Consider the following 27,977-nt stretch of genomic DNA (forward strand, 5'->3'; position numbering starts at 1 on the left):
CTTTCCGGTAAGGAAATAGGATTTTATTTCTACTTGGAATGATAATCAGTCATCTTTAGGCAGGGCAGTTAGCAGATAAGGTATTCTCCCTGACCTTATTTTCCCCAAGCTTAAATAAGCTTTCATTATTAAATTCATCCTCTTACTGCTGATGCTGACGACACGTGAAGTCTCAGTTCGACTCTTTCCAACAAATTTTGGTTTCGATATCCCAATAAATGAGGACTGTGTGCAGTAGGACAATGACAGAATGGCAGATCTGCCGCTCTCCGAAGAATGCATATGACCTTATCTTCTGAGGAGCTGCCCAATTCTTCTCCTGGGACGACAGGCTTCCTCTAGTTCTCAGCCGTCCACTAGTTTCTTGTCTTTTTGTCACGTTAAGCAGCTCAAAAGGGATTTCCCTATCCTGACCTCCCGCTTAATCAAACGTTTTGCATGAAGAATTTTGAATTTTCAGGCGTCGTTTGGTAGCGTACGCGATGCGCCGAGCACTAATGGCCTCCAGCTTAAACCGCTGTTTACCGAGGATCGTTATTTTCTGTTATTTTCCAGAAAGCCTGAAGTTGAGGTTGGTGAATGGCGGCGGTCGATGCGACGGGAGATTGGAGATTCAGTACAAAGGAAACTGGGGGACTGTGAATGCTCGTTCTTGGAATATGCCGAAATCGAATGTAGTGTGTCGACAGCTGGGCTGTGGCGCTGTATATAAAGCCTTAGCTGGTGGCTATGGGGAAGGATCCGGACCTGTTTTCACGCCGAATGTTAAGTGCGGTGGGAGCGAGGCCGCTCTCCAGGAGTGTAAATCAGAGCCATGGGGTGACACTGGCTATTCACACAGTGAGGATGTTGGCGTTGTTTGTAAAGGTAAAAGTCAGGTTTTTATATCTGCGGTGCCGCGAGTTTGATGTCCTCCTGCATATCACTAATGCCAATACTCGAACAGAACGCCCTCGGCGTCAAACTAAATCCAATTTGTGTCGGGATTATTTTCGTCATGTTGGAATTACTATTCATGTTATCGTATCTTGTACTGATGATAACCAACGTAAAAATACTTGTCAGTCTGCACAACTACTCAGTCATATGACCAGGTCGAACAGCATCTGTGTTGGGAGAGAGATTCTCCGTAAGACAATGAGATATCGGAGCATAATTAGACTATTTGATCCAATGAGTCTGCTACGCTTTCAGTCACGCTGATCATTTCCCCCTTCCTCAACTCCACTCCCAGGACTTCCCTCTGTAAATTTTCTTGCCGTACCCATCAAGAGCTTATCAAGTTCTTCGTTAAATATCCCCAACGACCTGGCTTTCAGCGCAGTCTTTCGTAATAAATTCACAAATTTACCTCTCTCTGGCAAAAAAAAAAAAAAATCTCAGCATCCCTGTTCTATATGGACGTCCCCCTTTCGTGAGGCTGTTCCCTCTTGTCCAAGAATCCTCCTACACGGGAAACATCCTTTTCACATGTTTTCTGACTAGGCTTTCAACATCCGAAATTTTCTCTGAGATCCCCTCCCCATCCTTCTAAATAACAGAGCGAACAGATCCGTGGTATTAAACCTTCTTCTGTGAGAATCCTTTCATTCGTGGACTCATCGTTGTAACTTCCTCTGAACCTTTCTTAATACCAGCGAATGTTTTTCTTAGAATGGGAGCACAAATCTGTTAACAATGCTCAAGGTGACGCCTCACCAGTAGCGTATAAATCCTCCGCAACATTTGTTTTCTAGTCGTCTGGAAATGAAGATGCTGGAGAAAAATAATGCGTTCGCCTTACTCACCACCGACTCAGCCTGCAAGTTAACCATTCCGGGTGTTTTGCACCAGGACTCCCAGGTCCCTTTGCAGTTCAGATTTTGTTCTGAATTTCTCCCCGTTTAGAAAATAGTCTGTACCTTTATATCTATTACCAAAGTTTATGATCATACATTTTCCATCATTGTATTTCATTTGCCACTTTGTTCCCTATTCTCCCAACATGTCTACGTCCTTTTACAGTCTGCCAGTTTCCTCAACACTACCTGTCCTGACTCCAATCTTCATATCATCTGCACACCTGACAACAAAGCCGTCTATTTTATCATCTGAATCATTGACATACGGCATAAAAAGAAGCAAACCCGAAACCGAACCCTCCGAAACACCACTAGACTCTGGCAGCCAACTGAAATGACTTTTCCCACCCGCTGCTTCCGAGCAATCAGCCAATGATCTCACCGTTTTTTTGTAAGACCATGGCCTCTACCTTGTTAGGCAGCATCATTTGTGGCACCTTGTGAAAGCTCTTCTGAGAGATCGAATAATCGACATCCTCAGCATCCCCTCTATCAATCCTACTTGTAATCTCGAAAAGGAATATCTGCAGATTCACTACGCAAGATTTTCCGTTATGGAGTCCATGCTGAGTTTGACCTGCCGTGGCCGGTGTCACCAAGTACTCCATTACTTCATCGTTAGCGATTGTATGAAACATGTTTCTAACCACTGAAGTCACGCTGGCTGGTTCATAATTTCCTTTCTGCTGCCTTCCTTCTTCCTTAAAGAGTGGAGTGAGTTCTGAAATTTACCATTCATCTGGCACCATGCCAGAATCCAATGTATTATGGAAGATTATTAATAATGCCTGTGCAATATCTACCGCTACCTCTTTCAGAACCCTAGGATGCTGTTCGTTTGGACCGGATGACTGATGTACCCTTCGCTGTTTCAGATATTTGAGCACCATACTCCCTTGTAATAGTAACTGCACTCACTTTTCTTCCCTCACTCCCTTTAATACCTGGCACACTTCTATTGCCTTCAACATTGAAGACTGATGCAAGGAACTCATTTAGCTCGTCTGTCATCTCCTTGTGCCCCGTTATTATTTCTCCCGCCTCATTTTATATCGATCCTATATCCACTTCCATCCTGATTTTATTGTTTACGTACTTGAAAAAGATTTTACTATTGACTTTGAACTTGTTGGCTAGCTTGCTTTCATCTTTTCACCTTTTTCCTCCAAATGATCTTTGAGTTCCTGTCTGTAGATTTCGAAACGCTTCCCAATCCTCCAGCCTCCAGATAATTTCTGCGGTGTTGTCTGCCGTTCCTTTTCCTTTAACTTTCACTTGCCTTGTCAGACACGGCTGTACTGTTTTGCCTGTTGAGTATTTCTTCGTTTTTTTCAAATACATCTCGTCTTCACTTTCCTCATTTTTTTGCCCCCAGAAACGCACGCCATTGCGGCCCTGCTCTCAACCCTGCCAGCAGCTCGTTCCAATTTACTTTGGTCAACTCCTTCCTCAATCTAGTGCACTACTCCACTAAAATATTTCTGCGTCAGATTTTACTTTTTTTCCTGTAGAATTTTAAGTTGAACTCAATCATATTGTGATTACTGCATGCAGTCCATTTACCTCATGCTCCCTGATCACCTCCATTTCATTATGAAACACCCAATCCAGTATAGTTGGTCCCCTAGTAGACTCAACGACAAACTGCTCGAAAAAGCCATCTCGCACCATTCAATAAACTCACTCCCTTGAGACTCATAACTAATCCGATTTCCCAGTCACCCTGCATGTTGAAGTATTCCATCATTATAATACATTTGCCCTTTTGACACGCCTTTTCTATGTCCCGTTGGTTCACATGCGAACTCCTGTTGGGAGGCCTGTATATAACTGCAACGAGGGTCTTTTCCCTTGCAGTTCCTGAAATCAACCAACATGGATTCAACAACTTCCGTTTCTATGTCACATATTTCTAAAGATTTGATGTCATTCTTTACCAGCCTACCCTGCCACCCTCTCTGCAGCCATTCTTATCGCTCCAATGCAACGTGTACCCTCAGACATTCAGCTGCCAACTACAGCTATCCTGCAGCCATGATTCGCTGATGGCCACAACATCATACCTGATAATCTGCAATGGTGTAGCAAGAACATCCACCATATTTCCTGTACCCCGTGCACTGTTAAAACACTTTGTGTACTGTATTAGCTCCCCTTTATTGATACTGAATCCCTAATTTTATCCTGTCCTCTACCTGACCTTCGTGACAGTCTTACTATACGCTATATTTGGTTTTATACCATCCGTCTTATTCTGAGCCCCTTCACTCCGGTTTTCATCCGCTGTCAACAGTTTAAACACTGCACAGCCGCTCTAACAAACCTAACCGCGAGGATATGGGCACCCTTCGGGTTCAGGTGCAACCCGTCGCTTTGGTACATGTCATATTTCTCCCAGCAGTGATCCCAATGACCCAAGAACCTGAAGCCCTATCCCCTGAACTAGCGTCTCAGCCGTGCATTAACTTGTTGACGTCCGGACTGTACAGACTCGAACCAGAAATGCCTGGAATTTGATGATCAAAGTCAAAATCAATGTGAAGCAGATGATGATTGCTTTCTTATTTCTTCCACATTTCTTTTTCAGTTGCTCCAAATTCCACAATTTGCAGCCATTGATTGTAGTGTCATTCAGCACCGCAACAGTTCTTTTCCCCTAACCTATACAAGAGAACCAACATGATAATCTGATCCGATTTGACACACGGTGTCCCATATCTCTGCGAACATGTTCCATCTTTATATTTGTCGAAGTGGATTTAAAGTTGCGTTTCTTTAACTGTTTCAACTACTTTCTCTCGCAGTTCCCTGGGACACCTTCCACCATGTGGTTTAAGAGGTTGGCCCTCAGCTGCTTTTGATTATTTTTTCTCTCTCATGATACACCTGTGCTTTCAATTATTGATCCATTTTCCTTACAAAAGCATTGTGCGCAACAAATAAACAAATAAATGATAATAAATAATGGTGACAGCATTAAATAAGGGAATAAGCAAGTAAATAAACAAGTAATCATAGAGCTGCCGCGAAATGGGCAGATAGATAGACAGAGAGAAACATAGAAACGTAGAAAGCTTTCAGCACAATACAGGCGCTTCGGCCCACAAAGTTGTGCCGAACATGTCCCAACCTTAGAAATTACTAGGCTTTCCTATAGCCCTCATTTTTTCTAAACTCCATGTAACTGTCCAAAAGTCTCTTAAAAAACTCGGATCCGCCTCCGCCACCGCTGTTTCCGGCAGCCCATTGGACGCACTCACCACTCCCTGCGTAAAAAACGTGCCTCTGATATCTCCTCTGTACCTACTCCCCAGCACCTTAAAACTGTGTCCTCTTGTGGCAACCATTTCCGCCCTGGAAAATAGCTTCTGACTGCCCACACGATCAATGCCTCTCATCATCTTATACATCTCTATCAGGTCACCTCTCAGACTCGGTCGCTCCAAGGAGAAAAAGGCCGAGTTCACTCAGTTTTCAGATATACTAACATACCAATGAATGTGTATATAAAATACTAATTTATCAATTTAACTGCTTATTTATTTGCTTGTTTGTTTGTTTGCTTATTTAATTAATAAATATATATAGTATTTGAATAAGACATATATGGAAATCAACAAACAATCGATGCTTCGGGCTGAGGCCATTCCTCGCCGTGAATAATCAATGTTCGTATTTTGGGTGCTTTGCTCCTCTCGATGGATGCTGACTGATGTGTAAAGATCCGTCAGCATTTTGTGTCTGTTGCTCAACATTTCTAGCCTGTGCAAAAACTGTTGTGTTAACGTTCAATCTTTTTTTTTAATTCCAGAAAGTATGAAAGTGAGACTGGAAAAAGGAGGCAGTCCATGCGCCGGGAGAGTGGAAGCGAACTACAAGGGATACTGGAGACCTGTCTATGCTTCCAGCTGGGATTTGCAGGATGCAACTGTGGTGTGCAGAGAGCTGAGCTGCGGCGCCGCGCTGAAAGCCCCACACGAATATCACTTTGGAAAGGTTTTTGACTCCGTTATAACGCGTAATGTTAAATGCATCGGGACCGAGGCTGCTCTGCGGGAATGTCAATCAGACGAATGGAAATTCTACACACACTCTGAACCCAACTATGCCGGCGTTATCTGCGCAGGTAAATTGAGCCCCTTTTCTCTGAGTACACCCTGTCTTTATTGATCTGGGCTGTCCTCGAATTAGAATAACACAAACTTGCCGCTTGCTGCGTGAGATCTGGTACTAAATCTACCTGTTTAGAGATTACTACTGCCATGTTGAGATAGCATCCTGATTTCAAACACCTACATAAAAATGTAAATATGTGACAGCCGGCACAGCCACCAGAAGGATTGAACGGATCAAGCGACATCTGTGGGTAAGAAAATGCAGAATGCTGTCGTCAGGACTAGTATAGACCAAACTCGATATTTTAGCAATTTCTCTTGCACCACAGCTGTTGCTGGTTCCCCGGGTTCCGCCTTATTTCGAAGTTGTCGGTAAACTTCAGCTAATTACGAAGTATGAATAAGATGTGATGAGTCCTGTCGGAAGTAAGGGATTAGGAAACTGACCTTACATCTCTCAAGGATATACGGTGTATCGGAAAGATGGGATAGTAGGTAGAGCAGGTGGTGTGGTCCTGTGTATATGAAATAATATTAAATCATTAGAAATGGGTGATATGGGATCGGAAGGTGTAGAGTCTCTCTGGGGTGAGTTAAGAAATGGCAAGTTTAAAATGAACCTACTGGCAGTTTCATAAAGACTTCCAAACAGTATCCAGAATGTGGATTACCAATTGCAGCAGGAGATAGAAAAGGCAGTGTCTGAAGGGTAATGGCATGAATTTGCTTGGGGACTTTAACGTGAAAGTGGATTGGGAAAACCAGGTCAGTACCGGACCTCAAGAGAGAGTGAATTTGTGGAATGTCTAAAGGATAGCTTTTCAGAACAGCTTGTTGATGAGCGCACTGTGGGATCGGCTGTGCTGAATTGGGTGTTGCACAATGATCTGGAGGTGATAAGAGAGCTCATGGTTAAGGGACCCTTTGGGAAAAGTGATCAGAATATGATAGAGTTCACTTTGCAACTTGATAAGGAGGAACTAAATCCCAATGTGTTGGTATTTGAGTGGAGTAAATGAAACTACAATGGCATGAGAAAGGAACAGAACAAGGTGGTTGGAAGGGGACACTAGCAGGAAGGACAGCAGAACAGAAATGGCCTGAGTTACTGCGAAAAATGAGAGAAGTACAATGCAGATCTATTGCCAAAAAAGAAATATCCGAATGGAAGAAGGACACTACCGTGGCTGACAAGTGAAGTAGGAGCCAAAGTAAAAACAAAAGAGAGGGCGTACAAAGAGGTCAAAGCTACACGAAGATCAAGATCGCAGAAAGAAACAAAAAGGTCATTAGGAACGAAAAGATGAATTATGGAAGATCGCTGGCGACCAATATCAAAAAAAAACTAAAAGCGTTATTAAGTATAGAAAAGTATGGAGAGTTGATGGTAGATATTTAACCAATAGAAACTGACGTTAGAAGTGTTCTGAAAAAGAATAGTTGAAGAGATCGTGAAGCCTTTAACGATGATCTTTCAAGAGTCGAAAGATTCTAGCGCTGTACGGCATGTCTGGAAAATTACAAATGCTACGTTACAATTTAAGAAGGGTGAGTGGCAGCAGAAAGAAAATCAGAGACTAGTTAGCTGATATCAGTAGTTGGGGAATTTTTGGAATCGATTGATAGGGATGAGAATACGGAATACCTGGAGGCACGTGACAAGATAGGCCAAAGTCAGCATGGTTTCCTGAAAGACAAAATCCTGCATGGCTAAATTATCGCATTATTTGAGGAACTTACAAGCAGGGTAGACAAAGGAGGTGTAGTGAAAATGGTGTACTTGGATTTTCAGAAGGCCTTTGACAAGGTGCCGCACATGAGGTTGCTTCGGTAGATAAGAGCCATCGAATTACATGGGAATTACTAGCATGGGTGGAGCATTGGCTGTTCGGCAGAAAACAGATCTTATTCTGGCTGGATGCCGATTACCAGTAGAGTTCCACGGGAGTCGGTGTTGGGACCGCCGCATTTTACGATGTATGTCAATGATATGGACTGTGGAATTAATGTATTTGTGGCTAAATTTGCCGATGATGCAAAGATAGGTGGAAGAGCGTGTGGTGTTTAGATATTTAGATAGTTTCGGAGAATGGGCAAATACGTGACAAATGAAATTCAATGTTGGAAAGTGCATGGGAAACAAATAAACGGGCAGACTATTATTTAGATGTGGAGGGAATTCAAAATGCATAGATGCGAAGGGACTTGGGAGTCCTTGAGCTGGATACCATGAGGTTACCCTTCAAGCGGAGATGGTGCTGAAGACGGCAAATGCATTGTTGGCATTCGTTTCTAGAGGTAAAGAATGTAAGAGCTTGGATGTGATGTTGAGGCTCTGTAAGGTAGTTGCAGACCACACGGTGTCTTGTGTGCCGTCTTAGCCTCCTTATTTTAGAAACGATATACTGACATTGGAGAGGGTTCGGAGAAGATTCACGAGAATGATTCCAGGAATGGAAGGGCAGCCCCTGGACTGTGCTCCCTGGAGTTCCAGAGAATGAGGGAAGTTCTTATAGAAACATTCGAAATATTAAAAATCCTGAACATATTAGATACGGCAAAGATGTTTCCCATGGATGGGAAGTCTTTGACAAGAGGGCACGACTTCAGAGTTGAAGGGCGACCTTTTCGAACAGAGATACGGATACACTATTTTCGTCAGAGGGTGGAAAATCTGTGGAATTTGTTGCCCCGAGCGGCTGTGGAAACCAAGTCATTGAATGCATTTAAGGCAGAGGTACATAGATTCTTGATTAGTCAGGACTCAGAGGGTTTGGGGGGAAGGCAGAGGAGCGGGGATGACTGGAAAAATTGGATCAGCCATGACTGGATGGCGGAGCAGACTGGATGGACCGAATGGCCTACTTCTGCTCTCATAACTTATGTTCTTATGGTCACACTCATGGCATTGTGAATGCCAATGTCCCTCCGGATTAGATTCCATATTCATTCCGTGAGGAAATATGAACATGATTTCAGACCATCGCTAATGCTTGGTACCATTACATAGAATCGATTGCATTTTTAGTGATAACGAACTAACTTCGACCTCAGAACGCGCATGTACTACCCTTTGCATTGATAACGCGGTCTGTGTGCCTCTGTTTTCTTTCCTATTTGGTTCAGATTTTTGTTAACTGCAGCGTTGCATTTTAAGTATCAAATCCAAGCAAATGTTGCCGTTGTATAACTGCCATTGTCTCGCAGAACCAGTAATTGAACCTACGGTGTATGAAAACAATCTGGAAAAAAATAAGGTTAATGCAATTCCGAAATTACTGTTCCATATAAAATTATTTCAACACATTGTCACACTTGAGAGGATCAAATGCTATCGGGACTGCAGGAAACCTGAATAAAATTAAACCGCTGGATGAACTGAACTAATCACCAGTCCTGTATAGAGAAAATAGGAACAACACCGTTCCGTTCCGGGACATTGTTGTAGATTGCCTGAACAGGAAAAAGAGGGCAAGGGATTCAGAGTGAGTTCTCTACCCCATAAAACTGGAGATACGGCCGAAAGGGGTGTCTACTAACAGCGGAAAAGATAAGTGCACCGTAGTACATGCTGCCGTTTCTAGAGAGGCTACTGCTTCGGTCATCGGGTTTCCGGAATCAGACTCGGAATTAATATTACCGGCATTTGTCGTGAAGTATGTTAACATTGTAGCAGCCGTATAATGCAATACGGAAAAATATAGAAAAATTGTGAAATGCATTAGGTATCTATATATATATATACACACACACATACAGACACACGCACACACACACACACACACACACACACACACAGATGCATATATATATGACATGACATGTGTGTGTGTGTGTGTGTGTGTACATTTCACACACACAAATAGCTAATTTAAATAAAGGCTGCAAAAACAGGAAAAAAAAGAATAGTGGGGCCCTGATCATGGGCTCAATGACCATTGAGAAATCGGATGGCAGATGGAAAGAAACTGTTCTTGAATCGATGAGTGAGTGCTTTCAGGCTTCTGTGCCCCCTTCTTGATGTTACCGATGAGAATTGGCATGTCCTTGTTGGAGGGAGTCTCTTTAATGATTGAGACCGCCTCTTTGAGGCACCGCTCCTTGACGTGTCCTGGATATTACAGAGACCAGTTCTCATAACGGGACCGACAACATTTACAACTTTTTGCAGCTTACGAGATCCTTGCAGTTGTCTCGCTGTAGCAGACGGCGAGAAGGACTTACTGGTTCGAAAGTTACTCAAATCAAGTCTTCATGACTGCGGTCAAGCAATTCTCTCTCCGTCAAATCTCATGAAGCAAATTCGGTTTACACAGTAGCAATTTATACAACTGAGCCGTACTATGGTTTACATATTCGGGTTTAGCTGTGATTTCTCTGTTTGACGCGGAGAATCTGTTCTCATAAAATACATACAGCATACCTAGTATATATTAATATACCGCCCAGCGATAACATTTTTAATCTGATTCTTCGATTTTGGTAACCTCTATTTAGTTAAATTTAACAGTCCTTAACAATTAAATAACTTTTACTAAAACAGGTTATTGTATTGGCTTGCTGGGATTCTATCGTCTGGAACCATTTCTGACTTTTCTTAACGTCATCAACTGACAGGAACTCCACAGGACGAGATCTGTATTCACTAGGGAAACAAAGGATTACTGGAAAGGCAGGGTCTGATTCTGCACAGTCTGCATAACGTTGTGATGGGGTAACCTCGTGTTTCTAATAAACTTGATTAATTGTTCCAGTAATTGCAAATATTCTTGATGGCACAGCAGTGCGCATTAAAAACATTTTGCACAAGGTTTCGCATAACGGGCTTTCGTAAAGATGAGGCACACGGGTTGCAAGGCAGGCTGAATAATTTTGAAATTACGCTGCACTGCAGGAGACAGAATCCAAAGATAGAACAATGCTTGTCTTATTGTTAATCTGTGACCAATTTTGCATCCAAAGGGCGGTGCTTCAACTTCTGTTGTGTACGATGTGTATCAATAACTAGGAAATAAATGCTTGTCGTTTTGATTATCAATTGTATAGATGAAACGAAATTGATAGATATCTAATATATAATACAACAGGATATAGATTAAAAAGAGAATATTTTCATTATCCAGAACTTTATATAGCTGTGGATAATCCACACTTGAGATAGAAACATAGAAAGATAGAAACATAGAAAATATGTGCAGGAGTAGGCCACTCGGCCCTTCAAACCTGCACCGCCATTCAGTATGATCATGGCTGATCATCCAACTCAGAACCCTGTACCAGCCTTCCCTCCATACCCCCTGACCCCTTTAGCCACAAGGACCATATCTAACTCCCTCTTAAATATAGCCAGTGAACTGGCCTCAACTGTTTCCTGTGGCAGAGAATTCCACAGATTCACCAGTCTCTGTGTGAAGAAGGTTTTCCTTATCTCGGTCCTAAAAGGCTTCCTCTTTATCCTCAAACTGTGATCCCTCGTTCTGGACTTCCACAACATCGGGAACAATCTTCCCGCATCTAGCCTATCTAATTCCTTTAGGATTTTATACGTTTTAATAAAATCCCCGCCCCCACCCTCAATCTTCTAAATTCCAACCAGCATAAGCCTAGCCGATACAGTCTTTCATCTTATGAAAATCTTGCCATCCCAGGAATCAATCTGGTGAACGTTCTTTGTACTCCCACTATGGCAAGAATGTCTTTCCTCAGATTAGGGGACCAAAACTGCACACAATTCTCCAGGTGTGGTCTCACCACGGCCTTGTACAACTGCAGTAGTACCTCCCTGCTCCTGTACTCGAATCCTCTTGCTATGAGTGCCAGCACACCATTCGCCTTTTTCACGGCCTGCTGTACCTGTATGCCCACTTTCAATGATTGGTGTATAATGACACCCAGGTCTCGTTGCACCTCCCCTTTTTCTAATCGGCCACCATTCGGACAATAATCTATTTTCTTGTTTTTTGCCACCAAAGTGGATAACCTCACATTTATCCACATTAAATTTGCCCACTCACCTAACCTATCCAAGTCTCCCTGCATCTTCTTAGCATCCTCCTCACAGCTAACACTGCCGCACAGCTGCGTGTCATCCACAGACTTGGAGATGCTGCATTTAGTTCCCTCATATAAGTCATTAATATATATTGTAAACAACTGGGGTCCCAGCACTGAGCCTTGCGGTACCCCACTATTCACTGCCTGCCATTCTGAAAAGGTCCCGTTTATTCCCACTCTTTGCCTCATGTATGCCAACTAATTCTCTATCCACATCAATACCTTACCCCCAATATCGTGTGCTTTAAGTTTGCACTCTAATCTCCTGTGTGGGACCGTGTCCAAAGCCTTTTCAAAATCCAAATATACCACATCCACTGGTTCTCCCCTATCCACTCTACTAGTTACTTCTTCAAAAGATACTATGAAATTTGTCAGACATGATTTTCCTTTCACGCATCCATGCTAATCATGATCATACTGAATGGCGGTGCAGCCTCGAGGGGCCGAATGGCATACTCCTGCACCTATTTTCTATGTTTCTATGTTTCTAGCTTTGTCCGATGATTTCACCGCTTTCCAAATGTGCTGTTATCGCATCTTTGATAACTGACTCTAGCATTTTCCGCACCAACGATGTTAGGCTAACCGGTCTGTAATTTCCCGGTTTCTCTCTCCTTCCATCTTTTTTTTTAAAAAAGGGGTTACATTAGCCACCTTCCAATCCTCGGGAACTAGTCCAGAATCTACCGAGTTTTGAAAAATTATCACAAATGCATCCACTATTTCTTGGGCTACTTCCTTAAGCACTCTGGGATGCAGACCCTCTGGCCCTGGGAGTTTATCTGCCTTTAATCCCTTCAATTTACCAAACACCACTTCCCTACTAACATGTATTTCCCTCAGTTCCTCCATCTCACTAGACCCTCTGTCCCCTATTACTTCCGAAAGATTATTTATGTCCTCCCTAGTGAAGACAGAACCAAAGTAGTTCTTCAATTGGTCTGCCATGTCCTTGTTCCCCATAATCAGTTCACCTGTTTCTGTCTGTAAGGGACCTTCATTTGTTTAAACCAATCTTTTTTCTTTTCACATATGTATAAAAGCTTTTACAGTCAGTTTTTATGTACCCTGGCAATTTTCTCTCATAATCTCTTTTCCCTTTCCTAATTAAGCCCTTTGTCCTCCTCTGCTGAATTCTGAATTTCTCCCACTCCTCAGGTGAACCGCTTTTTCTGGCTAATTTGTATGTTTCTTCTTTGGAATTGGTACTATCCCTAATTTCTCTTGACAGCCACGGGTGCACTACCTTCCCTGATTTATTCTTTTGCCAAACTGGGATGAACAATTGTTGTAGTTTATCCATGCGATCTTTAAATGCTTGCATTTGCATATCCACCGTCAACCCTTTAAGTGTCATTTGCCAGTCTATCTTAGCTAATTCACGTCTCTTACCTTCAAAGTTACCCCTCTTTAAGTTCAGAACCTTTGTTTCTGAATTAACTATATCACTCTCCATCTTAATGAAGAATTCCACCATATTATGGTCATCCTTACCCAAGGGGCCTCTCACGAAAAGATTGCTAATTAACCCTTCCTCATTGCTCAATACCCAGTCTAGAATGGTCTGCTGTCTAGTTGGTTCCTCGACATGTTGGTTCTGAAAACCATCACGCATACATTCCAAGAAATCCTCTTCCTCAGCACTCTTACCAATTTGGTTCACCGAATCTATATGTAGATTGAAGTCACCCATTATAACTGCTGTTCCTTTATTGCACGCATTTCTAATTTCCTGTTTAATACCATCTCCGACCTCACTACTACTGTTAGGTGGCCTGTACGCAACTCCCACCAGCGTTGTCTGCCCCTTAGTGTTATGCAGCTCTACCCATATCGATTCCACATCTTCCGGGCTAATGTCCTTCCTTTCTATTGCGTTAATCTCCTCTCTAACCAGCAATGCTACCCCACCTCCTTTTCTTTTATGTTTATCCATCGGGAATATTGAATATCCCTGAATTTTGAGCTCCTATCCTTGGTCACCCTGGAGCCATGTCTCTGTGATCCCAACTATATCATATTTATGGTCTCGTAACATTTTCTCACGTTATTAATAACAATCTGCACTTTTAATTCATCCACCTTGTTAAGAATGCTCCTTGCATTGACACACAAAGCCTTCAGCCTTGCTTTTACAACTCTCTTCATCCCTCTCTCGCCCTCTGGTAAAAGTCCGCGAAAACAGCTGCTTCCAGAAACACAAGACACAGCGACAATTTCTTATTGGCTAGTCACTGAATTCCAAAGTCCCGTTATCTCTAGTAATAACAGAGACATTGCTGCTACACAGAAGCCATTACCTTAACAGTGGAACATTACACAGAAGCCTTAGCAGTGAAATCGTACAGCGTGTTACATGTGCAATATTGGAAGTAGATTCTAAGTGAGGGTTTGTATGAATTTCATATAATGCGCTTTGCCGTTTTTCCACGAGGAATCATCTATCATGAAACTGAGGTTTTCGAAAAACTAAACAAGAGAATCGACGAGGCAACACGGTAAACGTTTCCTCCATGAAATTTATGGAACTTTGGTCCATAAAGTTAACTCACATGGTGTCACTGTTGTGGTAGCTATTTCAATAGTAAACTTCATTGTTGATAGGACACAGAGAGTCGTACTGTGATAGCACACAGAGAGTCATTGATAGGTTGCAGAAGTGGGCTGAGAAGTGGCAGATGGAGTTCAGTGCGGAGACGTGTGAGGTGGTACACTTTGGAAGGACAAACTCCAAGGCAGAGTACAAAGTAAATGGCAGGATACTTTGTAGTGTGAAGGAGCAGAGGGATCTGGGGGTTCATGTCCACAGATCCCTGAAAGTTGCTTCACAGGTAGATAGGGTAATTAAGAAAGCTTATGGGGTGTTAGCTTTCCTAGGTCGAAGGAGGCAGTTTAAGATTCCCGAGGTAATGATGCAGCTCTATAAAACTCTGGTTAGGCTACACTTGAAGTACTGTGACCAGTGTCCATCTAAAATTTGAGAGGGAGAAGGGAAACTTGGAAGTGTCAGTATTACAGTTGAACAAAGGGATCTATGCTGCTATGAGGGAGGAGCTGGCCAAAGTTCAATGGAACAATACTCTAGCAGGGATGACAGTGGAACAGCAATGGCAAGTGTTTCTGCGAATACTCTGGTTGGTGCAGGATCAGTTCATTCCAATGAGGAAGAAAGATCCTAAGGGGAGTAAGGGGAGGCCGTGGCTGACAAGGGAAGTAATGGACAGTATAAAAATAAAAGGGAAGTATAACATAGCAAAGACGAGTGGGAAGCCAGAGGTTGGGAAACTTTTAAAGAGCAACAGAAGGTAACTAAAAAGGCAATACGCAGAGAAAAAAATGAGGTACGAAGGTAAACTAGCCACGAATATAAAGGAAGATAGTAAAAACTTTTTTAGGTATGCGAAAAGGAAAAACAATAGTTAAGACCAAAATTGGGCCCTTGAAGACAGAAGCGGATGAATTTATTATGGGGAACAAGGAAACGGCAGACGAGTTGAACAGATACTTTGTATCTGTCTTCACTAGGGAAGATACAAACCATCTCCCAGATGTAATTGTGGCCGAAGGGCCTAAGGTAATGGATGAATTGAAGGGAATTTATATTAGGCAGGAAATTGTGTTGGATAGGCTGTTGGGTCTGAAGGCTGATAAGTCCCCGGGACCTGATGGTCTGCATCCCAGGGTATTTAAGGAGGTGTCTTTAGAAATCGTGGTCACATTGGTAATCATTTTCCAATGTTCTATAGAGTCAAGATCAGTTCCTGAGGATTGGAGGGTGGCTAATGGTGCCCTTCAAGAAGGGAGGAAGAGAGAAAACAGGGAATTATAGACCGGTTACCCTGACGTCGGTGATGGGAAAGATGCTGGAGTCAATTATAAAAGATGAAATTACGACACATCTGGATAGTAGTAACAGGATCGGTCCGAGTCAGCATGGATTTACGAAGGGGAAATCGTGCTTGACTAATCTTCTGGAATTTTTTGAGGAGGTAACTATGAAAATGGACAGGAGAGAGCCAGTGGGTGTAATGTACCTGGACTTTCAGAAAACCTTTGATAAAGTCCCACATTGGAGATTAGTCGGCAGAATTATGGCCCATGGTATTGGGGGCAGAGTACTGACATAGATTGAAAATTGTCTGGCTGACAGAAAACAAACAGTAGCGATTAACGGCTCCCTTTCGGAATGGCAGGCGGTGACCAGTGGGGTACCGCAGGGTTCGGTGCTGGGAACGCAGTTGTTTACAATATATATTAATGATTTAGATGAGGGAATTAAAAGTAACATTAGCAAATTTGCCGATGACGCAAAGCTGGGTGCCAGTGTGAAATGTGAGGAGTATGTTATGAGAATGCAGGATGATTTGGACAGGTTGGGTGAGTGGGCAGATGCTTGGCAGATACAGTTTAATGTACATAAATGTGAGCTTATCCACTTTGCTGGTAAGAACCAGAAGGCAGATTATTATCTAAATGGAGTCAAGTTAGGAAAAGGGGAAGCGCAACGAGATCTCGGCGTTCTTGTACATCAGTCATTGACAGAAAATATGCAAGTACAGCAGGCAGTGAAGAAAGCTAATGGCATGCTGGCCTTCATATCAAGGGGAATTGAGTATAAGAGCAAAGAGGTCCTTCTGCAGCTGTACAGGGCCCTGGTGAGACCACAGCTAGAGTACTGTGTGCAGTTTTGGTCTCCAAATTTGAGGAAGGTCATTCTTGCTATTGAGGGAGTGCAGCATAGGTTCACAAGGTTAATTCCCGGGATGGCGGGACTGTCATATGTCGAAAGATTCGAGCGACTGAGATTGTATACGCTGGAATTTAGAAATTTGAGGGGGGATCTTATTGAAACATATAAGATTATTAAGGGACTGGACACGCTGGATGCAGGAAACATGTTCCCGCTGATGGGTGAGTCCAAAACCAGAGGCCACAGTTTAAGAAGAAGGGGTAGGCCATTTAGAACGGAGTTGAGAAAAAAAAACGTTTTCACCCAGAGAGTGGTGGGTATACGGAATGCTCTGTCCCAGAAGGCTGTGGAGGCCAAGTCTCTGGATTCTTTCAAGAAAGAGATGGATAGAGCTCTTAAAGATAGCGCTCAAAGGTTATGGGGATAAGGTAGGCACTGGATACTGATTGTGGTTGATCAGCCATGATCACAGTGAATGGCGGTGATGGGTCGAAGGACCGCATGGCCTACTCCTGCACCTGTTGTCTATTGTCTATTGTCTATTGTCAGTTCTGGTCGCCTCACTATAGGAAGGATGTGGAAACATTGGAAAGGGTACAGAGAAGATTTACGAGGATGCTGCCTGGTTTAGAGAGTATGGATTATGATCAGAGATTAAATGGGCTAGGCCTTTACTCTTTGGAGCGAAGGAGGATGAGAGGAGACATGATAGAGGTATACAAGATATTAAGAGGAATAGCTAGAGTGGACAGCCAGCGCCTCTTTCCCAGGGCACCACTGCTCAATACAAGAGGACATGGCTTTTAGGTAAGGGGTAGAAAGTTCAAGGGGGATATTAGAGAAAGGTTGTTTACTCAGAGAGTGGTCGGTGCGTGGAATGCGCTGCCTGAGTCAGTGGTGGAGGCAGATACACTAGTGAAATTCGAGAGATTACTGGACAGGTATATAGAGGAATTTAAGGTGGGCGGCGGGGTGTATATGGGAGGCGGGGTTTGATTGTCGGCACAACCCTGTGGGCTGAAGGGCCTGTAATGTGCTGTACTATTCTATGAAACTGAGATTTTAGTAAAGCTGAACAAGAGAATTGACGAGGCAACGCGGTAAATGTTTCCTCCATGAAATTTATGGAAGTTTGGTCCACAAAATTAACTCAGGTGGTATTGCTGTTGGGGTAGCTATTTCAATACTAAACTTTATCATTGATAGGACACAGAGAGTCATAATGAGGTATTGTTTTTTTTTTCTTTCAGTTTTGCGACCGAGGAAAATCATTTTCCTTGCTTCTGTCGTATCGCTTAAAGAATTGTGTTGAATCCAAATATAATGATTAATAGGTCCGTCGATGACATCAAATTACTGATGCATTGGTTTGTTAAGAATATTGCCTGCAGTTACGGCTGGAATTGGATCAAATGGTAATGTGCGGAAAGGAATGCCTTTAAGAATTTAACGCAGATTCATGGTGTTACATGTTACGAAATTAAAAGAGATCCGAACAGAAAGGATTATTATCTTGATCTTGAGATCTTTTGCTGAGCATAGAGAGCCCGGGGTGAGTACTTTGCTTCCCGGCAATGGCATGCCAATCAAAATTGGTAGAGGATATTTGCATCATTGGCCAAGGATTCGAGCGTGATTCTGTTGAGCTAAGGCTGTACGCAATCTTCATGCCAATGCGCATTTAAAATTTTATGCAATTATAATCGACGTGATACGTGAATGCTAATATTATTCTTGACAGGGTGCAGAAAAGCGTCGGAATGATATCGCACGGACAGCTGGAGATCTGTGAACAATAGATAAAACTATTTTTCACTAAAGCAGACTGAGATGTTACCTTTTAGCGTATATAAAAATAATGACTCGTTGCATAGACAAGAAGTTTGGCAGCTGGTTAACTGCCGTGCATTGTCTGTCCGAAAATCAGCACCTTTCTGCTACCGAATCAGCTCGGGAAGAACGACGCAACACACTTTTACAATCCTAAGTCAACGAGTTGTTTTTTATGTCCTCCTCACACTGTGAAACGGGGACACTTCTTGTTCCCTTATTAGGGAGAGAGCGAGCCTGTGATATGACACATTATCGGGTGCACGTCGTTTTTGGGATACTGCAAGTCTGGGTCTTAATTGATAGTTTGCTGCACGCTTGACTGGTTGGCAGAGGTTGCTGATGTTTTTTTGTTGGTGGGTGGGGGTTATCGCTGCGTTGCAGCAGCTTGTGCGTGGGAGGGGGAGCTGGATGTGTTTCGGAGTTCAAACGTTTTAACTGCTACTCATACTTTGGGGCACTCCTCTGTTTTCGTCGGAGTTTGCGAAGAAAAAAATAATTTCATGATACATATTGTTTTCATTTCTGTGACATTAAAATTACCCATTAAGGTAACGGAAATCTAAAGTCTCCAACAGAAACGCTGCAGGAACTAAGCACATGGTCTGTGCGTCCATGCAAATGAGTAAACGATTCGGCGAGCCCTTCATGGAAGAGTATGGAAAGGGCAGTCACCTGAATGGAAAGATGGGAGGTGGTGAGGAAACACAGCTAGAAGTTGATAGGTGAGAGCAAGTGGGTGGGGAAACTATAGAGATGCATAGAAGGAATCTGACATGAAAGGGAAGTGTCACTTCAGAGAAATGGAAGTTTTTCGGCTCAATATCACAAATGACCTGACTTAGTCCAAACAAGCAGAGTCTACTGCCAAGAAGGGTCACCACCGTCTTTACGTCTTTACTTCCTGAAAAAAAGCTAAATAAATTTGGCCTGTCCTCTAAACCCTTCACTAATTTTTATACATGCACAGTAGAAAGCATTCTTCTGGGGTGCATCACAACCTGGTATGCAAGTTGTCCTGTCCAAGACCGAAAGAAGCTGCATAAGATCGTGAACATGGTGCAGCACATCACACAAACCAATCTTCTGTCCTCGGAGTCACTTTACACCGCACGCTGTCGGAGCAGTGCTGCCAGCATACTCAAGGACACGACTCACCCAGCCAACACACTTTTCGTCCCTCTTCCCTCCGGGGGAAGGCTCAGGAGCTCGAAGACTCGTACAGTCAGATTTGGGAACAGCTTCTTTCAAACTGTGATAAGACTGCTGAACGGATCCTGACCCGGATCTGGGCCGTACCCGCCAAATATCCGGACCTGCCTCTCGGGTTTTCTGCACTACCTTACTTTGCCTTTTCGATTTATTATCTATAATTTATTGTTTTATTGTATTTTCTATCGATTTGGACTCCAGGAGCATGAAGGGCAGAAACACATATCGCTGTGATGATTGTACGCTCTGGTATCAGTTGTTTGGCGAAAATAAAGTAAAGTAAAGAAAGAGGAGGGATAGCAAGGGACGCGCTAGGTAGGTGAGAAGCCATAAGAGGCTAGAATGGGGAATTGAAGACGAGGGGAGGGGAAGCGACGTTTTTTAACTCAAAGGAGAAATCCATATTTACCTTCGGCATAAAATCTACAAGATCGGCAGACAAGGTTTTGTTACTTCACCCCGAATGTGTCCACATCGTGGCACAAATGGACCGTCATGTTGCAATGGGAATTGGAATTAAATTGTTGGCCTATCGGGAAGTTCTGCTTGTGAGACAGAAAAATGAGCTGCACATTGATGAGGTCTCACTGATGTAGCGGAGGCAGCAGAGAAACAATAGTTACAATAGACGACCATAGCATTTCGTAGGTGAAATGTTACCTTACCTGGAAGGACTCGTTGCAGCCTTTAATGGAGGGGAGGAAGGAGGTGAATGAACAAGTGTTGAATTTTGGCTGCTTGCAGGGATAAATGCCCAGAGAAAGATTAGAGGGGAGGGATAACTTGATAAGGGAACTACGGGGGGAGCGATGTCTGTGGAAAGAGCCGTGTACAAACTTAGGACAGGAGGCATAAAAATTAATTTAGTGCTAGGGTCCCTTTAGAGATAGAAGAAGTTACGAAAATCATATGTTGGATATGAAGCCTCAGCGCTACCTGATTTCATCGGTAGACAGCAGAATCACGGCATTTTTTTCCAAGGTAAGGGCCACTGTATATATAGAACCCACGTATAAGATGACAGAGGGACTGGTAAAAATGTACAGATGGACGAAGTACGAGAATCTTTTGGAATGGCGCTTTTATAGAATAGGTTGAGGAAAATGGAATAAATGTAAACAAATTGACAAAATTCGCCAACCATTATTTCTTTGAATAACAGTGCAGTCGGATAAACAGGCGATTCTTCTTCCCGTCAAATCCAGAACAATGGAGAAGGAGGAGAAGATGGCGGCGCGACACAGCTTGCGCGGCCGCTCCGGTGAATGATATCTGTAATCTGTCAAGTAGGATGCCGTGCACAATCCTTATTTGATGGAGACAGACGTGAGAGAGCGGAGGAACATCTGGAGAAAATTCCGAAATTTCTTCTTCGCTGCCGCTGCTACTGTGTGATCCAGAATCTCCAGAGGGGAAGGCCCCGAGTCATCGGCTTTGCTTATTGCTCGGCGGCCGGGACGGGGTCCAAGCTCTGGGCAGAGATGGTTCTCGGTGCTCGGTGTCGAAGGGCTAGTCGGAGTCTCGAAGTTTTCGGACGGACGCAGAGTCGGCTGTGGTCAGGTGCTTCCAACGCGCCAACAGTTGTCGGTGCCTGTAGGTTTCTGGCAGGGAGAGTTTCTCCCTTTTTCCGCCTGCTATCGGGGACTATCGGGAGTCGATAGGAAATGTGAGACTTTTTTTTTTACCGTTCCCATGGTCTGCTCTTTATCAAATTATGTTATTTTTTTGCACTGCTGTAACTATATGTTATAATTATGTGGTCTTGTTAGTGTTAGTCTTTGGTTTGTCTGTTTTTTTTTGTGATATCACTCTGGAGGAACATTGTATCAATTCTTAATGCATGCATTTCCAAATGACAATAAACGAGGACAGTGTGTGCTCATAATCTAATGCAATAATCTAATCTAATCTAATGCAGTCAGTCTTGACTTAACTTAATTACCGTGTTTGCATTTATCACCTTTGTAGAATTCTAAATAAGAAATATTGAAAGTGGACTGCTATTTTTTAGCCATAGTCTCTTCGTCGAAAATCTTAACTTAATTTCATCAGATTTATTTCATGCTTGAAGTATTTGTCATCTATATATAATGATTACTTCATTTTTTTCTATACACGTTTTTCAGTGAATACTTGGCTCCACCATAGCGTGAAGATGGGGAAGTAAAAGTATTTCTTTTAATTCATTTTCCCTGCATTCTCTTTGAGAAAAATGAATGATGCTTTTGGAATTTCGATGCAAACGTCACCGTATCTGGAATTAAAGATGATAATGATGATGATGATGATGATAATAATAGTAATAGCAATAATGTTCTTACTTTTTTCCCTGAATTATAATAATATTTCATGCCTTTGGTATCATGCCATAAGAAAGATAATATAATTTCCTCTGGTTAAAAGAGGATATAAAAATAATAGGAATAAACGTGTTAAGAATCTATTATCTGGCCTTAATTAACCAGCAAAGAGAGAAAGTAATTTTGATACTCAGTTCCGATATCCCATTATGAAATTTGGACGTGGAAAACAATGTCATCTGTTTGAGAACCAATTGGGACTTTATATACAATGAAAGCAAGAGGAGTTCGCTGCATATTGCTCAAATGTTCTTTTTGCTAACTGTGCTTCATATCTTCCTCAGACCACCGAGTTCCAAGATTGGTGTCCGGAAATGATGACTGCTCTGGAAGACTGGAAGTGCAGCTTGGAGAAACCTGGAACACGGTGTGTGATCTGCACTGGGATATGGATGATGCCAGCGTGGTGTGCCGACAGCTTCAATGCGGAGTCGCTGTTGCTGTGCGGGGAGGAGCTTATTTTGGAGAAGGAACAGAACATATATGGACTGATGCCTTTGAATGTCAGGGTAATGAGTCGGGGCTGTGGGACTGTCCATTTTCTTCAGGAGCTCATCGTTGCACCCATGAGAATGATGTCAGTGTGATCTGCTCTGGTGAGTACCTAGGATCCAGGTATTTCTTTTCGACATTTTTCCCATTAGCGATTTGCAAATTGCATCAGCAGAGGACAGTTCGATATCATTTTCATTTGACATTGACGGACAGATTAAGAGGGTGAAATTGCTTGAAGAATAAAATAACGATTGACTTCAATTTGGGTTTTGACGAAAGAAATTAACATATTTTAAGGCTTCAATAAGTTGAAACAAAAATCACCAACAAAAGCGTAGCATGCAGCGGTATTATAAATTAAACAATACATTATTGCAATAGGAAATATATAAAAAATGCGAACTGGAATTTTCCTTTAGAAATTGAGTGCGAAGTACATGCCGCAAAATTTCTCAGCACGCCTTTCAAATTATATCATACACCTTAACGTGAAAATTAATAATTCGAAGAAATTTAATGATACTGAATTTTGTCATGTGTCGAAATACAGATATAAAGCTGATTAAACGTTAAAATGCGCAGCAGGCTTTGTAGCTATATAACGGCTATTTCTATTAACAAAAAGCAATCAAATATTATGTATTTTAGTACTGATACTTTGCTGGATTATTGAATATTCCCGAAACGTTTCCCCTTTCTTCTGAAAGGAACCACACAGATGAATTTGTGCGGAACTGTAGATGAATACAAACCATTGTTTTTGCAGCACAACTTCCAAGCATGCATTTGCACCACTATAGAATATACATGATCAGAGAGAGATAACTTGTTGCAATAGCGTCGGATTTTACTGCTACAAATTTAGCCATGACGACTGTAAAAATGACAAAAACCCCAGCAGAAGAGTAATTAAAATAACAACTATATAGCTGTTAGTTGAACGACAGATGGCTTGTGAATTCCCCATAGTTTAAAATCACCACTGAACACTTTGTTGGCCCCAAGGTGAATAACAGCTTGAAAGTTGCTTAGGAACCTAAGAAATAAGTCATCAGTGAAGGAGACGAACAGAATTAAAGAATTGAATATACAGTTGGACTAACATGCTAACTGTCCTGTGCTGTCACCAGTCGGATCATCAGTTGATCTGCCACTTGTCTTCAGGAGTTTCGGCCCGCTTATGATCAAGACTCCCTCGAGGTGGTGGGCCAGCAGTGCTAAAGCACCACCTCCCACTGGTGAGCTTAAAAACTTGGCATCTGCCTCTATCAGAGTTGTTCCATCCAACAGATAGTCTACTCTTCGGGTGCCTATACAACTACTGAAGGGTTTGCAAAAGATGTATACCATATAACCATATAACCATACAGCAATTACAGCACGGAAACAGACCATCTCGGCCATTCTAGTCCGTGCCGAACTCTTACTCTCACCTAGTTCCACCGACCCGCACTCAGCCCATAACCCTCCATTCCTTTCCTGTCCATATAGCTGTCCAATTTAACTTTAAACGACATCATCGAATCTGCCTCAACCACTTCTGCTGGAAGCTCGTTCCACACAGCTACCACTCTCTAAGTAAAGAAGTTCCCCCTCATGTTACCCCTAAACTTTTGCCCTTTAACTCTCAACTCATGTCCTCTTGTTTGAATCTCCCCCACTCTCAATGGAAAAAGCTTATCCACGTCAGCTCTATCTATCTCCCTCATAATTTTAAATACCTCTCTCAAGTTCCCCCTCAAATTTCTACGTTCCAAAGAATAAAGACCGACTGGAATAAATACGCTGTCCGACTATCTGCCCCTCTGGACCTTTGCTCCACACCCATGCTGATCCTGTCTCTGCTGCCTCAGCTACAGCCCTGCTGGTTGCCTTGATCTCTCTTCTCGTAAAGCCGAGGTCACGCAGCCACTTCTGTAAAGTGAACGCAATAAAGCCACGGCAACCTACTTCGAATGGACAGCATGAGACATTCCCCCGTCTGTCGCTGCACTCTGACATTAATTCTGCATACTTGGTTAACTTGTGCTCATGGGCTTCAACGATGTTGTTTTCACAGTGGACTGTGAGTTCACCAATAACCACTTCTCCACTGGTGTGAGACCATGAGATTATACCTGGGCGCAATGTGGTGAAAGCTATTTGCCCCTGGAAGCTGCCTTTCCCATCCAGGTCGGCATTGACAGACCAGCCATTGGCTGAATAAAGTATGCTTGATCGTGGGCTTGCGCTGTACACCCTGGACTTGGAGCCTTCTTTCACAAATGATATGCGGTGTTCTGTGCAGCATGGGGCATAAGATAAGTTGTGCTGCAGTACTCTCTGCTCAACCGCTTCTGTTGCAACTTTGAGAACGTTGTTAAGTCTCGAAGTGTACATGGCGCAGGAAGGATTAACTCTGCATGCAATCAAAATATGTTGAAGTGTTCCCTTCTCTCCCTCAAGCAAGTCAATTGTCTGTCTTATCTTCAAACCAGGTGCTGAGGTTGGCAGGTGTTGGGAGCAGATCGTACTCTGCTCTACATAGAAAAGAAACGCGGAGCGGTTCCATCTGCCACAGAACTTTCCAAGATAGATGTCGTTGTTCAACACTTTCTCATCAGGTCCAAGCCCCCTGTTTGGCCAGGCCAACTGTTTTAGCTAACCTCTTCTCCTCTTCTACCTCTCGTATTTCTTGTGTTACAAGCTCACGGCGCTCCTCACCTGTAGAAGACAACCACCACTTGTGGGCTGTCCAGCCAAGTCCCTGGCGGCCTAGCTGGGTAGCCCCAACCACCTCCTTGTGCTTCAATCTAGACTCTGCCTCATCAATTGCTGCATGGGCTGACAACTTCCTGCCTGATCTCACAACCGGCTGGGTGTTGTTGATGACAGGGTCTTTTGAGTCTCGAAGCATCATGAATATCTTACCTTGGATACCTTGACCTCTTCAACAAGGGATTACACTAGGATGGTAAGCTTTGTCTGGCTACTATGGATTGCAGAATTGGTGAGGCTGCTCGGTACGCTAAGCCACTTCTTCACATACTTGTTGATCTTCGTTCCATTGCATAACGATTGTAAACATGATAAAAACCTCAGCAGAAGAATAAATAAAATATCAACTATATAGCTGCTAGTTCAAAGACAGATGCCTTGTGAATTCCCCGTAATTTATAATCATCAGCGGACATTTTTGGGGGGCCTAACGTAAATGACAACTTGAAAGTTGCTTATTAACCTCAGAAATGAGTCGTCAGTGAAAGAAACAAACATGAAAATAGACAATGGAAAATTGCAAAGAAAATATACATCACAAGCAAAGACTAACATCAACTTAATCGCCAATAACGAAAGAGAAAATCGAAAATGCCCCGTCTGAGTGCACAATATCTGATTGCACGAAGTATCCTCAAATATCACATGTAAATAGATAGATAGATAAATAGATAGATAGATAGATAGATGGATAGATAGATAGATAAATAAATAAATATGATGCATATACATATGGTCCACTGAGTGGGCAAGAACAGCATGGGTGGAATATGGTGCTGAATAATGGTAGTTTCAACTTCGACAAAATATAACATTTAGAGTGATGGGCATGAAACCGTGAACAATCAACAAAATCAGGAATACTGAAGAGAAATCAGGCAAGGAAACACTTTTTCACCTGCACGGCCCAATGTTTGAAACAATGGCATTGATTCTGTTATAAACCTACAAAAACGCGAGATTCCTGTCGTGGTGTATGCAGATTATTCACAACAATTTAAAAAATGCATTGTAAAAAATCATTGTGTGTCAATCAGTTAAAAAAAAAATACCGGTCTGCATTGTGCCATACCTTACTTTCGCGAAGCTATGCCGAGCAGATGCTCTGGATAGCGATCCGATCCTGTGAAAGTTCTTTTAATTAGTTTATGTTGAGATTAATTAACTGAATTCAATTATTAATACAACAGGGAATTCTGCAGCACGACTCGTTGATGGGGACAGCAGATGTTCTGGCCGGGTGGAAATTCAGCACGGGGACCAGTGGGGAACACTTTGTGATGAGTACTTCAGCTTGGAAGATGCTGCCGTGGTCTGTGAACAGCTGCAGTGTGGTGCAGTAAAGGAAATTCCCAGAGATGCATACTTTGGCACAGGAAACGGGCCGGTGTGGAAAGATAACTACCTTTGTTTGGGCAATGAGTCCCGACTAGCTGATTGCCAAGTCTCAGCGTGGAGTCGGATCAGCTGTTCGCATGGAAATGACGCCAGCCTGATCTGCACCGGTGAGTTGTTGAAACATTAGTCTGAATGAAACCCTTCTTTGGTCGTAGAGATATCCATAACAGAGACAAAAAAAGGAAAAGGAAACAATCGAATGTATCCAATGTTTTCTGGCAAAACTATGTCACGAATCTAAATTTTTGTGGCAACAGTCTGCTTTTGCAATTTGGACTGTTTTATTTTGGATACACAGACCTTGAGTACACAGTGAATAAAACTAAAATTTGAGGAGAAATTATTGGAAAGTGCAGAGAATTATGTCAATTGGTGTTTCACGATAGTAATTTTTGTACCATTTTAAAATCTGCAAAAATAAAGATGTAATATTTGCAGGTGAGTTAAGTCATATTATAAACAGTTGAAAAAGAATAATGAATTATAATAAAACTTTAAATGACTCTCCTTATGTTCGGCGAGTAAGAATAATGCTTGGGACCGCTACGTGTGCGTCTTTTTTTATCCTGCGGAGGGAGAAGAGAGGTTAAATGGCTTTTGGGATGATGCCTTGTAGGAAATCAGTGTATAACCTAATATTTGCCGCTAATAGCTGAAAGTATCTGGGATACATTGAGTAATTATTAACTGTTTTACACAATCTCACCCACATTGTAGATGAAATTTGGTCTCTGCGGCTGACCGAAGGGGGAAGCCGCTGCGACGGCCAGGTGGAGGTTTATGATAATGGCAGATGGAGCAGAATACAGGATAACTTTTGGACTATCAATGAAGCCAACGTCGTCTGTAAGCAACTGCGTTGCGGTGTGGCCACATCCTCCTACATCGCCTCGGGGTACAGAGGGAAAGAAGGGCCCGTGTGGGTGACCGACCTTCAGTGTGAAGGAAGCGAATCTCATCTCCAAAACTGCAGTGCTTCCATATTCAATCGGTCTTCCTCTGACTTCATCGGCGTTAGCGTTCTGTGTTCAGGTGAATAGCATGAAAAGTGGAAATTGTAATTTGTAATATAGTGTGACTATTAATTATATAGAGAGCTAAATTTAGAAATACTGAGACTTGCAGGTATTTATATCTCCATTTGTCTCATCAAATCGGCGTTGACAATCATATTTCCCCTTGCAGGGTTTCCAATTTATATACCCTCCCATAGCTCCTACGG

The 27,977-nt window shown here is 42.6% G+C and overlaps 1 protein-coding gene across 1 annotated transcript; it reads left to right on the forward strand.

Annotated features, from left to right (window-relative positions):
• Window positions 1–482: 482 nt before the first annotated feature.
• LOC140207988 (scavenger receptor cysteine-rich type 1 protein M130-like) lies at window positions 483–27,795 on the forward strand. The gene is made up of 6 exons (XM_072276520.1): window positions 483–867; window positions 5,653–5,967; window positions 20,908–21,006; window positions 22,390–22,701; window positions 26,548–26,862; window positions 27,473–27,795. Exons 1-6 carry the CDS (start codon window positions 483–485, stop codon window positions 27,793–27,795), a joined length of 1,749 nt encoding a protein of 582 aa, XP_072132621.1.
• Window positions 27,796–27,977: the final 182 nt, after the last annotated feature.

The sequence above is a fragment of the Mobula birostris genome, chromosome 13 (assembly GCF_030028105.1).
Source record: "Mobula birostris isolate sMobBir1 chromosome 13, sMobBir1.hap1, whole genome shotgun sequence".
In the NCBI taxonomy this organism is placed as follows: domain Eukaryota; kingdom Metazoa; phylum Chordata; class Chondrichthyes; order Myliobatiformes; family Myliobatidae; genus Mobula; species Mobula birostris.

Coding starts and splice junctions, on each gene's coding strand:
- LOC140207988 (XM_072276520.1), top strand. CDS start 483: ATGCGCCGAGCACTAATGGCCTCCAGCTTAAACCGCTGTTTACCGAGG. Junction 21,007..22,389: donor CAGCTTGCGCGGCCGCTCCG/GTGAATGATATC, acceptor TATCTTCCTCAG/ACCACCGAGTTCCAAGATTG. Junction 22,702..26,547: donor TGTCAGTGTGATCTGCTCTG/GTGAGTACCTAG, acceptor TTAATACAACAG/GGAATTCTGCAGCACGACTC.